Source organism: Neovison vison, chromosome 8, assembly GCF_020171115.1.
Source record: "Neovison vison isolate M4711 chromosome 8, ASM_NN_V1, whole genome shotgun sequence".
NCBI classification, from domain to species: Eukaryota; Metazoa; Chordata; class Mammalia; order Carnivora; family Mustelidae; genus Neogale; species Neogale vison.
The window spans coordinates 94,237,576-94,255,396 of NC_058098.1; the positions used below are offsets into that span (position 1 = coordinate 94,237,576).

Sequence of the window (17,821 nt, forward strand, 5' to 3'; positions counted from 1 at the left end):
GGGACTCTGGGATCATGACCAAGCCGAAGGCAGTTGCCCAACCAACTGAGCCACGCAGATGCCCCTCTAACAGAATTTTTAAACTCGATATCTATCTTCCAGATTACTGTTGAGTGTACAAAATTTGCAAAATAACAGAACAAGAACAGAAGGGACGCCTGGGTGGGTCAGGTGGTTGACTGTCTGCCTTTAGCTCAGGTTATGATCCCAGGGTCCTGGGATTGAGTCCCACATCGGGCCAGTGGGGCGCCTGCTTCTCTCTCCACTAGCCACTCCCCCTGCTTGTGTACTAGCTTGCTTGCTCTTTCTGACAAATAAATAAAGGGTGCCTGGGTGGCTCAGTGGATTAAGCCTCTGTCTTCAGCTCAGATCATGATCTTGGGGTCCTGGGATCAAGTCCTGCATCAGGCTCTCTGCTCAGAAGGGAGCCTGCTTCCCCCTCTTTCTCTGCCTGCGTCTCTGCCTACTGGTGATCTCTCTCTGTGTGTCAAATAAATAAATAAAATCTTTAAATAAATAAATAAATAAAATCTCCCCCCCCAAAAAAAAAGCAGGAAACAAACTTTAAGTTAGCGTAAACTCAAATGAATAGATTATAATGAAATCTTTTTAGCTATGACAAATTTAGCATACATTGGCATTTTGTCATACATGTGTTTAACTTAAGCATGTTCAAATACATATATTTAACAAAAAAGAGAAAGCGCTTGTCTTTCAGCACAGACATATGCTGAAAGGGCAAGAGTTGGGGTGCCTTTAGTGGCATGGTCAGTGGAGCATGCAACTCTTGATTTCTGGGTTGTGGGTTCAAGCCCCAGGTTGGGTGTAGAGATTACTTAAAAATAAAATCTTTAGAAAGGTACAAGAGTTGTGTGCAGTCTGTATACTCTGTGAACATACTGCGATGGATTTGAAATGGGTGATGGGAAACCTCTTTTCTCAAACTTGACTGTCCTCATTTTCCTTTTATAATAGTTTAAACAGCTTATCTTGATTCCCTGAGAATGATTCTAGAACTAAAGTGTCTTTTTATTATAACATGGCTTCTAAACATAAGCCAGGTTCTTCATTAGGTGCTCAGAAACAGGCGCAGTGATTCGCTGTGAGCCAAAAGGAGAAAGTACTCTCTGGTGGAGTTGTTGAGCCAATAGGATGTCAGTTTCAACATGGTACCTTCTTAAGGAACCTTCGTGGGGTAATTTCAGTGCTGTGTGGTTTTTTATTTTATATGCTGACTTTAAACTCTAGATTCCATGTAAAATTTATCTTGAATTGAGTGTGGGGGAAAAACCAGATAGGAAACTACATACATTGCATTCCCTGTGTATATTCATTCCAAAGCATATAAAACCAAAGTTTGGTTGTTTTGTTTTTCTTACGGTGACAAAAGCTTTCAGTTCATGTTCATTGCTTCTTCAGCCCAAAAGTATTAAAACTCCTACTGTGTTCCTGGCAGATGCTACACTAGGTGCTACATTTACAGAGGCAAAATAAACATGGTCCCAAGTTCATGGAGTATGTGGAATGTTGTTACAGATAGTAAACAAATAGACCCCAAATAAGTACATAATTACAAATGGTAAGTGTTAATAAAATAAAGTAGAATTGGATGAGAATAATAAGAGTACCCAGTTTAGTTTTAGGAGCTCCTGAAGGCCTTTCCAAGGAAAAAAACTTTTGAGATGAGGTCAGTAAGATAAAGGTAGGTTAGGTAGGCAAAGAGTAGAGAGTGACAGAGTGGGCAAAGCTCCTGAAACGGGAAAGAGCTTGATGTATTTGACAAATGTGCAGTATGGTTGGAGCAGAATGGTGGCTAGATACGGTTAGATGGGTAGGCCCAAGATCATTTAATGTCTTGTAAACCATACTAAAACATTTGTATTTTATTCTAGTAGGCAACTATGGTTTCATTTACATTTGCAAAATTTATCTGGCTGTGAGATGGAGAACCACTTCATAGGTGGGAAGGAAGGGAGCCAAGGTGAGGAGGACTCTAGAAGTGTGGAGACGAGGACACCAGTTAGTCAGAAGGCTATTGACCATAAACAGAGTTGATTTACACATTTAAGGTTATATGCAAGGGTGCCACATAAAAGGTTGTATTACTAACATCATAGAGATATATGCTGTTTTTTATGAAAATACATAGGTGAGTATGAAGGTTCCAGATCTCCAGCTAGAGTTCTTCTTGCCCCAAACAAAAATCTATACTTAGAAGTCCCACAGTTGTGCTTGGATGAGGCAAAATAAGTACACATACACTTCTTGGCATTCGCACATCCATTTGGCTAGACAGGCTTTCAGTTGCCCCTCAGTTCCACAGACTTGCTTCTCTTGCTATCCACCACTATTCTCAGGGACTTACTGTTCCCCATCTGACTGTGAACCTGACGTACTCCCCTCTCTTTGTTCTTTGTTCTCTTGGAGAACAAAGGGGGGTGATGGTGAAGAGTATGCATGTGCTGGTTGCTGGTGGAGTGTGTTCTCTGGTATCTGGAAGTATTTGTGAGGAGAATGATCCCCGTGTACAGTTGTTATGTTGTACTATAATATATAATATCTTAATTTGTTTAATTAAGAAAGGGACACCTTTTTCTAATTTCTTCAAAAGATGCTGTAAGGACTAGCTGTGTCTTGAATGCTAGAATCTGAAGCTCAAAAGAAAGATCTCAGTCAGAGATACGTATTTGTTGGTCATCAGCATATAGATAGATAGTGTTCAATCCATTGGTAATTGATGAGTCCACTCAGGAAGTCAAAAGAGTTCTGACCCCTGGAGGAGCTCCTGCACTGAGAGATTTGGTAGGAGGAGAGATACTAAGGGTTTGCCAGAGAGATAGGGAGCAAGTAAGAGAAAGTGATGCCACAGCAGCTGACGAAAAGCCCAGTTTAATCTGTACATATGACCGAGCAGGCTTAGTAGGATCCTTGTAATCTGTCTAAAAAAGTCCTTCATGACTCACGTACACTGGCACTGTACTAATGAGACTGATACTGAACTTTTATTGCCATACATAGTTTAGGTGCTCAGAAATGTTCTTCACCTCTTTTTTATGGCATGGATAAACTTTTCTTACCAGTGGATGTAGGAATATTGAAATGTGTTTCAAAAAAAGGTAAAATTACTTTCCAATCTTGTATTTCTTTATCACATTACTTTTCTTTCAGTGTTATGTATCTTATATTATTCTCAGATTAATCTTCCTAAAACATGGCTGATTATATTTTCCCTTTATTAAAAATTTTTTAATGATGTTACATTTCATGTACAATAAAATTTGTGCTCTATAGCTTGGGATTCCATGCTCTGCTGAATTTTGCCCCAAACAATTATTTTTTCATATTTCCCACCACTTTCTTTAATGTGTTCTATGATCTGCCCTGACCACAAAGTGGCTGCTGTTCTTACATACTTTTTGCTTTCCTGTTTCTCTTTGTTCATGCTTCACCTCTTCCTAAAATGTCTGTCTTCCTCTGCATAGTTCAAAAAGCCTACTGATTTTCCAAGTTACAGTCTATATTCTTTTTTCTTTGAAAGCCTTCCTGAACTGGAAATTGCCTTTCTTCGGAGCTGATACTCTATATTTTCTGTCATTAGCTTCTCCACTATGTATTGTTGCAGTTTATTATACATGTCTGACAGCTTCAATTTAACTGACATCGCCTTCTGGTCACATTACAACATTCCTATTGTCGTACCTTTTTAATAGAAGCAGTTTAAGAGGTAAACTTTTTGTCTTTCTTCAACTTCAACTTATATGAATTGTACTACTTTCCCACTTTTCTGTAGGGTCCAATGATGCCATTGCTCCAGACTTCCCCGCGGAGGTGCTAGGCACAAGGGATGACGACCTACCAGTCACTGATAACCTTAAACATACAGAGGGGATCTACAGTAAGAGGGCAGTGGCTAAGACAGCCTTGACACTGGGGACAAAACCTCCTCAGAAAGATAATGCAGGTAACTGAATTGGCTTTGTATATTTTGTGGCCTTTTTTCCACCTGGTTATTGAGAATGTTGTCTAATCTTTATCTTATTTCTGGTGTTACACAAGCTTTTCTCCTAGCTATTTCATTGGTTGTAAACAAGAAAGTAAAATATTTATAAAATCTTCTAAAATACTTAACAGGTTTCTTAGACCTCTTTATTTTCACTGTGGGAAATAAAATATACTGCAACTTTTGACGTGAAATAATATCTAGTCAGGTATGTTTTAGAAACAAATCTAGAAAATCTTGATTAAATTTGCTTCATGAATTTATCTGATGGTACAAACTAATATTTTCGTAGATTGGATTTTGCAAGAAAGTATATGGTTCACGTGGTATTTTTAATTTTCTTTTCATTTTGCTGCCAACATTTGAAAATAAGATTTTGTACTTCCCTTGAAAATCAGAATATCTGGTTGCGCTCAGCTTGCATTCCCCCATGACAGTAATCACCTGCCCCTGATGCATGGGTCTTCCCTGCAGAGAAGATGTACATTCTTGTGTTTGCTTCAAGTCCCCCATACTTCTCAGAGCCAGTCTGCTTCATTCATCCACCTTATCTGTCTGGTCACTAGGGGTATTTGAGCTTTCAACCCTATCCCCAGATACAGGCCCCACTGTTTTATGAAACTTTTTAATCTTTAGAGACCTGCTTGGTTTTATTTTTTCCTCTACATCCCTGACATTGTACTCCCCTAGCTGACACATGATTGTATTTATTAAAGGGAGACTCCAGGGGCACCTGGGTGGCTCAGTGGGTTAAAACCTCTGCCTTCGGCTCCAATCATGATCCCAGGATCCTGGGATCAAGCCCCACATCAGGCCCTCTGCTCAGCGGGGAGCCTGCTTCCTCCTCTCTCTCTGCCTGCCTCTCTGCCTACTTGTGATCTCTGTCTGTCAAATAAATAAATAAAATCTTTTAAAAGGTGGTGGAGGGGAGACTCCAGTGGCCACTGAAAATTCTACATGTATAATTGCCTATGTTGCTTTATTCCATTTACTGTTTTTAGTTCCTGTGCATGGCTGTTAGCTAAATAGGTGCTGCTGATTTCAGGGCAATTTTTAAAGCATAGGATAACTCTGTGTTCCAGTCTGGGTACTATTGTTGATTCATACATGCAATAAAGCAAAAAAAACTCGGAAACATCTTGGAATTGATAAACTCTAAATTCAGCATAAAAGTTGCTACTGAAAAGACAGAGCCTTTACACAGGGAATCATATCTGTAATGTTTTATTTCTTAAGCTCTTTGATAGACACATTCTATCTTTAGAAATCTCTATTGCTTTTCTGATATTTTTGTTGAAAAATATTCATACTTAGGAAGAGCTGAACCTCTTTTTGACCCATTGTGAAAACATAAACATTGTTAACTGTTATCCTAGTTGCTTTATTGGTGACTTTTTTTTTTTAAGATTTTTTTTTTAATTTATTTATTTGACAGACAGAGATCACAAGGAGGCAGAGAGGCAGGCAGAGAGAGAGAAGGAAGCAGGCTCCCTGCTGAGCAGAAAGCCTGATGTGAGCTCCGATCCCAGGACCCCAGGATCGTGACCTGAGCGGAAGGCAGAGGCTTTAACCCACTGAGCCACCCAGGCGTCCCTGTTGGTGACTTTTTAATATACTTAGTAACATATTATTTTACATTTGAGTTTTCTCATATAAGAAAGAAAAGAGCTGATTTTTTTTTTTTTAAAAAACCAATAAGGTAGGGACGCCTGGGTGGCTCAGTTGGTTGGACGACTGCCTTCGGCTCAGGGCGTGATCCTGGAGTCCCGGGATCGAGTCCCACATCGGGCTCCCAGCTCCATGGGGAGTCTGCTTCGCTCTCTGACCTTCTCCTCGCTCATGCTCTCTCTCACTGTCTCTCTCTCTCAAATAAATAAATAAAATTAAAAAAAAATCTTTAAAAAAAAAAAAACCAATAAGGTAGATAAATCTCTGGCAAATATGACCAAGAAAAACAGAAAAAGTGGAAAATATAAAGCAATTTTAAAAGGATATAATTTCAGGAGGTTTTTGAAGTCACAAGAGTATTATACATAAATTGGTACAGATGCTTTTCTAGGATGATATGAAATATCAAAATTGGCTCAATAAGTGACAAAAACTTTGAATAAAACAAAGAACTCAAAAGAGTTCTTCACATCCCTTTTTTTACTTTGAAAAAGACAGTTGATTTTTTTTTTTTTAACTGTTGTGTCAAACCAGTAAAGAACAGATTTCATTTAAAGAACAGTGGTATGTTAGGCTAGAATTAACAAGTTAGGAGATGACAGATGTTGGCAAGGATATGGAGAAAGGAGACCCTCCCCACCCCCCCCATACTGTTGATGGGAATACAAGCTGGTGCAGCTACTCTGGAAAACAACACGGAGGTTCCTCAAAAAGTTGAAAATAGAGCTACTCTACAATCCAGCAATTGTACTACTGGGTATTTACTCCAAAGATACAAATGTAATGGGACGCCTGGGTCGCTCAGTCCATTAAGCAGCTGCTTCGGTTCAGGTCATGATCCCAGGGTCCTGGGATCAAGTCCCAAATCTGGCTCCTTGCTCAGTGGGGAGCCTGCTTCTCTCTCTCCCTCTGTCTGCCTCCCTCAAATAAATAAATAAATAAAATCTTTAAAAGAAAAAAAAGATATAAATGTAGTGATCCAAAGGGGCACCTGCACTCCAGTGTTTATAGCAACAGTGTCCACAATAGTCAAACTGTAGAAAGAGCTCAGATGTCCATCGACAGATGAATGGATAAAGAAGATGTGGTACATAGAGAGAGAATGAAATATTACTCAGCCATTAAAATAATGAAATCTTGCCACTTGCAACAACGTGGATGGAACTAGAGGGTATTATGCTAAGTGAAATAAGTCAGAGAAAGTTACCATATGATCTTATTATATGATCTCATATGTGGAATTTAAGAAACAAAACAGAGGATCATAGGAGAAGAGAGGAGAAAATAAAACAAGATGAAACTAGAGAGGAAGATAAGCCATAAGAGACTCTTAAATCATAGGAAACAAACTGAGGATTGCTGGAAGGGGGTAGGGGGTGGGGGGAGGGGATAATTGGGTGATGGGCATTAAGGAAGGCATGTGATGTAATGAGCACTGGGTGTTATATAAGACTGATGAATCATAGGCCTGTACCTCTGAAATCAGTAATACATTATTTGTTAATTAATTGAATTTAAATTAAAAAATAAAGTATTTTATTTAAACCATCATTGTACACAGAAAAATAGAAAGAGCTTTCCAATTTATGTTGTAAACCCATCATAATTGTCGCAACTTAAAAGCTGTGATCGGGCCTAGGAGATGCTTTTTTATCTTAATATATAAAGAGGTTTGGGGTTTTGTTTGGACTTTTTGGCGGGGGTTGGTGGCAGTTACTTGCCTATTGTGTTTATTGTCCTTTCCTTCTCTATGGAATTGTGTGATGTCATTATTCCAGATGCCCAAGTTCAAGTTTCCATCATTGGGGACGAGGACATTTCAGATAAAAACCAGAAAAAGGAGATATACAATAAAAATACAGTGACTCAGGCTGCCCAACCTGAAGAAAAAGAACCCTCGCAGAAAACCACTGAAGGTAACTGAACTGGATTATCTGTGTATTATTTTATTCTGGCCTTCTAAAATGAGTAGAAACAGAAAAGTATTTTCTGTTCCCTTACTGTCTTCAGCCTTTCACTGTCTTGCTCATATGTGAAATAGGATATTAACTGCAATGTTTTTGGTATAGATTGGCAGGTAAAACTAACATTTTTAAAGCTCTTTAAGACATTTCTGGACAACTTTGTGACACAAGTTAATTAACACAACTTAATCTCATTGCCAGAAATTCACATATTGGACTTTACTGATAAAAAAAAATTCATTTCTGGGCACCTGGGTGGCTCAGTGGGTTAAAGCCTCTGCCTTCAGCTCAGGTCATGATCCCAGGGTCCTGGGATCGAGCCCCGCATTAGGCTCTCAGCTCCGCGGGGAGCCTGCTTACTCTCTCTCTGCCTGCCTCTCTGCCTACTTGTGATCTCTGTCAAATAAATAAATAAAATCTTTAAAAAAAAAAAAAAGAAAGAAAGAAAAAATCAGTTCCACAAGATGCTTACTCTTTTTTTTTTAAGATTTAATTAATTTATTTATTTGACACAGAGAGAGAGAGATCACAAGTAGGCAGAGAGTGAGGGGAAGCAGGCTCCCCACCGAGCAGAGAGCCCAATGTGGGGGGGTCCCGTCCCAGGACCCTGAGATCATGACCTGAGCCGAAGGCAGAGGCTTAACCCACTTAGCCACCCAGGCGTCCGAGATGCTTACTCTTTGATACTGTTGTTGTACATAAACCTTTTTCTCTAGGAATTCAGCTTGTTTACTTCTTAAGTACCTATCCAGTTAATATACTTCTGTGGGATTATGCTAATTTAAAAAAGACTATAATAACATGTTAAAGTTAGGATTTGTTAAAAAAAAAAAATAGGATTTTAGCCAACAGGATCCAACAACACATTAAAAAGATTATCCACCATGATCAGGTGGGATTCATCCCTGGGCTACAAGGATGGTTCAACATTCGTAAATCAATCAATGTGATACAACAAATTAATATGAGAAGAGAGAAGAACCACATGGTCCTCTCAATTGATGCAGAAAAAGCATTTGACAAAATCCAACATCCGTTCCTGATTAAAACGCTTCAAAGTATAGGGATAGAGGGAACATTCCTGAACCTCATCAAATCTATCTATGAAAGACCCACAGCAAATATCATCCTCAATGGGAAAAAGCTTGCAGCCTTCCCATTGAGATCAGGAACAAGACAAGGATGCCCACTTTCACCACTCTTGTTCAACATAGTATTAGAAGTCCTAGCAACAGCAATCAGACAACAGAGAGAAATAAAAGGTATCCAAATTAGTAATGAAGAAGTCAAACTCTCTCTCTTCGCAGATGACATGATTCTTTATATGGAAAACCCAAAAGACTCCACCCCCAAACTACTGGAACTCATACAGCAATTCAGCAGCGTGGCAGGATACAAAGTCAATGTGCAGAAATCAGTGGCTTTCTTATACACTAACAATGAAAATACAGAAAGGGAAATTAGAGAAACGATTCCATTTACTATAGCACCAAGAACCATAAGATACCTGGGAATAAACCTAACTAAAGAGGTAAAGGATCTATACTTGAGGAACTATAGAACACTCTTGAAAGAAATTGAAGAAGACACAAAAAGATGGAAGACCATTCCATGCTCTTGGATCGGAAGAATAAACATTGTTAAAATGTCTATACTGCCTAGAGCAATCTATACTTTTAATGCCATTCCGATCAAAATTCCACCGGCATTCTTCAAAGAGCTGGAGCAAATAATCCTAAAATTTGTATGGTATCAGAAGAGACCCCGAATCGCTAAGGAAATGTTGAAAAACAAAAATAAGCCATCTATGAAAAACCCACTGAAAATATCATTCTCAATGGAGAAAAACTGAAAGCTTTTCCACTAAGGTCAGGAACATGGCAGGGATGTCCATTATCACCACTGCTATTCAACATAGTACTAGAAGTCCTAGCCTCAGCAATCAGACAACAAAAGGAAATTAAAGGCATCCAAATCGGCAAAGAAGAAGTCAAATTATCACTCTTCGCAGATGATATGATACTCTATGTGGAAAACCCAAAAGACTCCACTCCAAAACTGCTAGAACTTATACAGGAATTCAGTAAAGTGTCAGGATATAAGATCAATGCACAGAAATCAGTTGCATTTCTCTACACCAACAACAAGACAGAAGAAAGAGAAATTAAGGAGTCAATCCCATTTACAATTGCACCCCAAACCATAAGATACCTAGGAATAAACCTAACCAAAGAGGCTAAGAATCTATACTCAGAAAACTATAAAGTACTCATGAAAGAAATTGAGGAAAACACAAAGAAATGGAAAAATGTTCCATGCTCCTGGATTGGAAGAATAAATATTGTGAAAATGTCTATGCTACCTAATGCAATCTACACATTTAATGCAATTCCTATCAAAGTACCATCCATCTTTTTCAAAGAAATGGAACAAATAATTTTAAAATTTATATGGAACCAGAAAAGACCTCGAATAGCCAAAGGGATATTGAAAAACAAAGCCAAAGTTGGTGGCATCACAATTCCGGACTTCAAGCTTTATTACAAAGCTGTCATCATCAAGACAGCATGGTACTGGCACAAAAACAGACACATAGACCAATGGAACAGAATAGAGAGCCCAGAAATAGACCCTCAACTCTATGGTCAACTAATCTTCGACAAAGCAGGAAAGAATGTCCAATGGAAAAAAGACAGCCTCTTCAATAAATGGTGTTGGGAAAATTGGACAGCCACGTGCAGAAAAATGAAATTGGACCATTTCCTTACACCACACACAAAAATAGATTCAAAATGGATTAAGGACCTCAATGTGAGAAAGGAATCCATCAAAATTCTTGAGGAGAACACAGGCAGCAACCTCTTCGACCTCAGCCGCAGCAACATCTTCCTAGGAACATCGCCAAAGGCAAGGGAAGCAAGGGCAAAAATGAACTTTTGGGATTTCATCAAAATCAAAAGCTTTTGCACAGCAAAGGAAACAGTTAACAAAACCAAAAGACAACTGACAGAATGGGAGAAGATTTTTGCAAACGACATATCAGATAAAGGACTAGTGTCCAAAATCTATAAAGAACTTAACAAACTCAACACCCAAAGAACAAATAATCCAATCAAGAAATGGGCAGAGGACATGAACAGACGTTTCTGCAAAGAAGACATCCAGATGGCCAACAGACACATGAAAAAGTGCTCCATATCACTCGGCATCAGGGAAATACAAATCAAAACCACAATGAGATATCACCTCACACCAGTCAGAATGGCTAAAATCAACAAGTCAGGAAATGACAGATGCTGGCGAGGATGCGGAGAAAGGGGAACCCTCCTACACTGTTGGTGGGAATGCAAGCTGGTGCAACCACTCTGGAAAACAGCATGGAGGTTCCTCAAAATGTTGAAAATAGAACTGCCCTATGACCCAGCAATTGCACTACTGGGAATTTACCCTAAAGATACAAACGTAGTGATCCAAAGGGGCACGTGCACCCGAATGTTTATAGCAGCAATGTCCACAATAGCCAAACTATGGAAAGAACCTAGATGTCCATCAACAGATGAATGGATCAAGAAGATGTGGTATATATACACAATGGAATACTATGCAGCCATCAAAAGAAACGAAATCTTGCCATTTGCGACAACATGGATGGAACTAGAGTGTATCATGCTTAGCGAAATAAGTCAAGCGGAGAAAGACAACTATCATATGATCTCCCTGATATGAGGGAGTGGTGATGCAACATGGGGGCTTAAGTGGGTAGGAGAAGAATCCATGAAACAAGATGGGATAGGGAGGGAGACAAACCATAAGTGACTCTTAATCTCACGAAACAAACTGTGGGTTGCTGGGGGGAGGGGGGTTGGGAGAAGGGGGGTAGGGTTATGGACATTGGGGAGGGTATGTGCTTTTGGGTAAATTGGAAGGGGAGATGAACCATGAGAGACTATGGACTCTGAAAAACAATCTGAGGGGTTTGAAGTGGCGGGGGGGTGGGAGGTTGGGGTACCAGGTGGTGGGTATTATAGAGGGCACAGCTTGCATGGAGCACTGGGTGTGGTGAAAAAATAATGAATACTGTTTTTCTGAAAATAAATAATTTGGAAAAAAAATAAAAAAAAAATAAAGCTGGCGGCATCACCTTACCTGATTTCAAGCTTTATTACAAAGCTGTGATCACCAAGACAGCATGGTACTGGCATAAAAACAGACACATAGACCAGTGGAACAGAGTAGAGAGCCCTGATATGGACCCTCAACTCTATGGTCAATTAATCTTCGACAAAACAGGAAAAAATATACAATGGAAAAAAGACAGTCTCTTCAATAAATGGTGCTGGGAAAACTGGACAGCTATATGTAGAAGAATGAAACTCGACCATTCTCTTACACCGTACACAAAGATCAACTCAAAATGGATAAAAGACCTCAACGTGAGACAGGAATCTATCAGAATCTTAGAGGAGAACATAGGCAGTAATCTCTTTGATATCAGCCACAGCAACTTCTTTCAAGATACGTCTCCAAAGGCAAAGGAAACAAAAGCGAAAATAAACTTCTGGGACTTCATCAAAATCAAAAGCTTCTTCACAGCAAAGGAAACAGTCAAAAAAACAAAGAGGCAACCCACGGAATGGGAGAAGATATTTGCAAATGACAGTACAGACAAAAGGTTGATATCCAGGATCTATAATGAACTCCTCAAACTCAACCCACACGAAACAGACAAACACATCAAAAAATGGGCAGAAGATATGAACAGACACTTCTCCAATCAAGAAATACAAATGGCTATCAGATACATGAAAAAATGCTCATCATCATTAGCCCTCAGGGAGATTCAAATTAAAACCACATTGAGATATCACCTTACACCAGTTAGAATGGCCAAAATTAACAAAACAGGAAACAACATGTGTTGGAGAGTATGTGGAGAAAGGGGAACCCTCTTACACTGTTGGTGGGAATGCAAGTTGGTGCAGCCTCTTTGGAGAACAGTGTGGAGATTCCTCAAGAAATTAAAAATAGAGCTTCCCTATGACCCTGCAACTGCACTCCTGGGTATTTACCCCAAAGATACAGATGTCGTGAAAAGAAGGGCCATCTGTACCCCAATGTTTATAGCAGCAATGGCCACAGTCGCCAAACTATGGAAAGAACCAAGATGCCCTTCAACGGATGAATGGATAAGGAAGATGTGGTCCATATACACTATGGAGTATTATGCCTCCATCAGAAAGGACGAATATCCAACTTTTGTAGCAACATGGACGGGACTGGAAGAGATTATGCTGAGTGAAATAAGTCAAGCAGAGAGAGTCAATTATCATATGGTTTCACTCATTTGTGGAGCATAACCAATAGCATGGAGGACAAGGGGCGTTAGAGAGTAGTAGGGAATTTGGGTAAATTGGAAGGGGAGGTGAACCATGAGAGACTATGGACTCTGAAAAACAGTCTGAGGGGTCTGAAGTGGCGGTGGGGTGGGAGGTTGGGGTACCAGGTGGTGGGTATTATAGAGGGCACAGCTTGCATGGAGCACTGGGTGTGGTGAAAAAATAATGAATACTGTTTTTCTGAAAATAAATAAATTGGGAAAAAAATAGGATTTGTTTTGGTTCTGAGAGATGAAAATAAAAACAAAGTAACATTGTCTTAAAGAAGACAGGAAGTTATTTCTCTTTCTTGTAAAAATCCAGGTGTAGACGTCAGTGTATCAAGGAACAAAGCTCTTTCTCTCCTCTTGCTCCAACATTTTTAGCCTCCATTCTCCTGCAGTAGCAATTAGGCCGGTATATTCCAGTCAGCAGAAAGGAAGAAAGGGACAGAAAAAAGTATATTCCTTCTTTAAATACTTCTCAAAAGTTACATGTACCATTCCTCTTCCATTCTATTGGCCAGACTTAGTCACATGCTCATACTAAGCTATGTTGCCAAAAGGCTGGGAAATATAATATTTATTCTGATAACCATATGCCCAGTGAAGTCAAGGTTCTGTGTTTTTTTTTAATACAAAAATCTTCATTTTTACATGTGAAAGAACAAATCACATGTTCATTCTGACAGCTTTACCAAGCCTGGCCACCCAGTAGGTAACACACACCCTTAGTTACTTGGAAGGCTATTGCCTAGCTCTTTAACTGATCAAGTTGGAGCAAACCCCCAGTTGGACCCCGGCTCCATCTTCCACAAGGACTCCATACTCAGGACATGCTGTGGGGTGGCTGCAATTGAACCTTGTCTCCAGATTATGAAAGTGAAGTTAGCAGGAGGCTGTGGGTTCTTTCATTTCAGAGTGTCATGTCTACTGAAGTGAAACTTTCTGAGTAGGGAGACCAAAGTACTGCCTGCTCAGTAAAACAAAAAATGCAACTCTGTACTGCTTTAGATTATAGGCAGGCAGCAGTAAGGTAAGTGTCAGTAACCTGTTCCTGACAGATTATACAGCAGCCCAGTGTGCAGCTGGAATTTACAACCCTGAGATCAAGAGTCGCATGATCTACTGACTGAGCCAGCCACGAGCCCCTCCCTACAAGATTCATCTTCAAAGTTGAATCTTTGCCTTTTTTTTTTTAATTTTATTTATTCATTTGACAGACAAGAGATCAGAAGTAGGCAGAGAGGCAGGCAGAGAGAGAGAGAGGAAGCAGGCTCCCTGCTGAGCAGAGAGCTAGATACGGGGCTTGATCCCAGGGCCCTAAGAACATGACCTGAGCTCAAGGCAGAGGATTAACCCACTGAGCCACCCAGGCGCCCCACATGATTGCCTTTTTTGCCAGATAGATGATTCCCATGAATTTGCTGTGATCTGGGGGTGTTCTGGCATTTCTTTGAGAATCAGCCTTCGGTTAGGGTTATATTTTAGCTGTCTTGTAAAGAAGTCTCTGGCTCCCTCTTATACAAAGTCAGAGAATAGGAATTCAGTCTAGGATATGTTTTACAGGTATCTTGGTATGTGCTTGCATCAGAAGAAGTCTTCCCAACTAGAAATTTATAACAAAGAACATCAAGACTCCAGAGATTCACTTCTCAGCATGCATTTGGCCCTTAATCATCTCAGGGGACAGGTGGTCCAGGGTGCTGCAGTAAGTGGGTGGTTCTAGAGGATGAGGACATAAACCAGCTCCCCAAAATCTGTAATCTTAAGCTTTCTAGTTGATTCAAGAAGTGGGTTCTCTGGCTTAATGTCTCCATGAATAACTTTGAATGACGTTAAGACAGAGCATTTGCCAGTCCTGTTGTAGAAGCGTAGCAGTCCTCTGCTCATCAGACTGACAGTTTGTGAAGTTCTCCTTAAACAAGTCCAAGAGGGACATAGTCTAGAATTGGGTAAACTAGTGGCATCATGGAAGTAACCATACAGTCTGAAAATATTTGGATATCTAAGGTGGGATTGGATTTCTGCTTCTCAGCTGATACTTAGCTCTTACTTTCTCCAGTTGAGCTTTAAGAGAGACTTGAAGAGCTAGGATACACTTGCTTTTTCTCTCCCCAAATAAACATTATTATACATTACTATATTGCTTTAAACCAGCAGCCGACCAAATCGAAATCTTCCAAAACTGTTTTGTTTTTGTTTTGTTTTGTTGATTCTTCATTTTACTGTTTTGACATGAGTTCCATTTTAAGAATTATTTCCAAGGGCTGATGGCTGGGGTTGCTCTTTGGGGCATTATTCAGTGGCCTAGGATAGGACTAGGGACACTGGTTGCCTGTAAATGCTTCTGCTTTAGATTCTGAACTAGTTAATGGCTGGAAACCAGCTTCTGTGCTCATAAAGAACTCACTGGGAGGAATTTGAAGGACACAAGATCCCCTCAGCCTGTCTACTCTATTGTCAGGGGGTTATTTTAGAGGAAAGGAAAATGGATTTCAGAGGACAGCTGGTAGTCTCTGACAATATTATAAATAGAAACATTTTGGAGCATAATTAGCCACTTCTTTTTTGTGCATGTATTGCTTGTTTTCACAAGTTATATTGTATTCTGGGCAACATTTCAAAATTTTACCCCCCTTTTTGTGGTTGCTAAATGAATGTTCTAGTAACATATCCTGTTAATATCACAATCAGAAAGTTTTCAATGCCCTAAGAATAAAATTTAAACTCTTCTGTACAGTCTTTCAGAACAGGAAAATCATCTCCCAAACAACTTTTTAGGTACTTTTTTTTCTTATAAATTCTGTACTCAAATCATACACTTGCTCTGTTTCTTCTATGTTTATTTGCTTTCCTGACTCTCTTGTTTTCGTATGCAGTGACCTTTGCCTAAAATGCCTTTTGTCTTTCTGTCTCAGTGTTTATCCCACTTAGCTATCTTCTTCTTTTTTTTTTTTTAAGTTTTTTTTATTTATTTGTTTGACAGAGAGAGCACAAGTAGGTAGATAGGCAGGTGGAGGGGAGGGAGAAGCAAGCTCTCTGCCAAGCAGGGAGCCTGATGCAGGGCCCTATCCCAGGATCCTGGGATTATGACCTGAGCCAAAGGCAGCCGCTGAACCAACTGAGCCACCCAGGCACCCCCTCAGTTTAGCTATCCTCTAACACCCAAGTCAGTTGTTATTTTACTCTAGAATTCTTTCATGATCCTTTGAGCTAGAAGTAGTTTATCCCTTTTTGAGTACATATACTTCTTTCTCTTAGGTGGTAATTCTTTTACTTTGTATGACATCTGTTTTTGTATATTTTTATTTATTTTAGAGAGAAAGGGTACATGCACATGAGATTGGGGGTGGGGGAGGGAGAGAATTTTTAAGCAGACTCCCCAGCTGAGCATGGAGCCCAGTGTGGGGCTCAGTCCCAAAAGCCTGAGATCCTGACCTGAGCCAGAATCAAAAGTCACCCAGGCGCCCCATGTTTCTGTGTATTTTTTAACTCCAATTTGGAACAATAGTTTCTACACATTTCTAAATGGTCTTTTTATTTATTTATTTATTTATTTTATTTTGGTCAATACCAGTAACAGTGCCTTTCACCTGTTAGATGCTTGATAGGTATTTTAAAATACTTCTTGTCAACCTCTTATCTGGCTACTGTGTTAATTTACCTCTCTCAGGTTCTGGTGGTGTTGCGACTGCAGAGCACTCAGCTAGACTGCAAGACACAAAGACTGAAAGTCTACCAGACACTGAAGATGTTAAACAGAAAGAAGAGAGCCGTACCAAGAGAACAGTTCCTAAGGAAGCCTGGACAAAAGAAAAAGAATCCTTCCAGATAGATATTGCAGGTAATGGGATTGGGGCAGGGGGTTGGGGAGGGGAGTACAAAGGGAGTGACAGAGTGAAAGACAAGGTCTGTGTCTGTGTGTTTCCATTTTATTCTTTTTTTTTTTTTTTTGAGATTGATTTATTTGAGAGAGTGAGAGTGAAGTGGGAGCAGTGGGAGGGTCAGAGGAAGAGAGAGAATCCTCAAGCAGATTCCCCACTGAACGTGGAGCCCAATGTGGAGCTCAGCCCCAAGACCCTGAGATCATGACCCAGGCCAAAAGCAAAAGTCAGATACTCAACTGACTGAGCCACCCAGGCGCTCCCCCATTTTATTCTTATGATAATGTTCCCTCACAATTTAAATAGAGATCCATTTTTTTCTTCTTTTTTTTCTGCTTTCTCATGCAAATCACTTTATTATGTAAAATAATTGTAACCTCTGGGAAAAGATTTGTGAACTTAGAAACAGGATTACAAGTAAATATTTAAATTAAGGCTGATAATAATAGAAGTATCATGTCTCAGTACTAAAACAGGGGAAAACCTAAAATCTGAAGGCATTTCAGAAGACTGTGATAAAGACTAAAAGAGCCTCAATACAAACTTAAAAAAAAAAAATAGTAAAAGCCAAGTAAAAGGCCATGTTTACCCATGGCCCCCTATTTCTAACATAAGAGAACATATAGAACATAAGTCATTACTGGGTGCCTGGGTGGCTCAGTTGGTTAAGCAACTGCCTTTGGCTCAGGTCATGATCCTGGAGTCCTGGGATCGAGTCCTACATCAGGCTCCCTGCTCAGCAGGGAGTCTGCTTCTTCCTCTGCCCCTCCCTTTCTCATGCTCTTTCTCTCTCTCTCATATAAATAAATAAAATCTTTAAGAAAAGAAAAAAAGAACATAAGTCATTTCTACCTAGGTGTCAAACTTTACCTCTTAGAGGAAGATAGAACATACCTAGATAAGGAAAGAAGTCAAAGAGCTGATCTAT

The 17,821-nt window shown here is 39.7% G+C and overlaps 1 protein-coding gene and 1 pseudogene across 6 annotated transcripts in view; one reads left to right on the top strand and one right to left on the bottom strand.

The window, feature by feature from the left end:
• ALMS1 (ALMS1 centrosome and basal body associated protein) overlaps positions 1-17,821 on the top strand; it is a 214,362-nt gene that overhangs the window by 147,518 nt on the left and 49,023 nt on the right. For all 6 annotated transcript variants that reach the window (XM_044261390.1, XM_044261388.1, XM_044261389.1 and 3 more), the window contains 3 exons: positions 3,791-3,961; positions 7,447-7,584; positions 16,683-16,853. In XM_044261390.1, the coding sequence (XP_044117325.1) occupies positions 3,791-3,961; positions 7,447-7,584; positions 16,683-16,853 (480 nt within the window). The remainder of the gene's footprint in view (positions 1-3,790; positions 3,962-7,446; positions 7,585-16,682; positions 16,854-17,821) is intronic.
• On the bottom strand, positions 7,761-16,298 carry LOC122915837 (annotated as a pseudogene).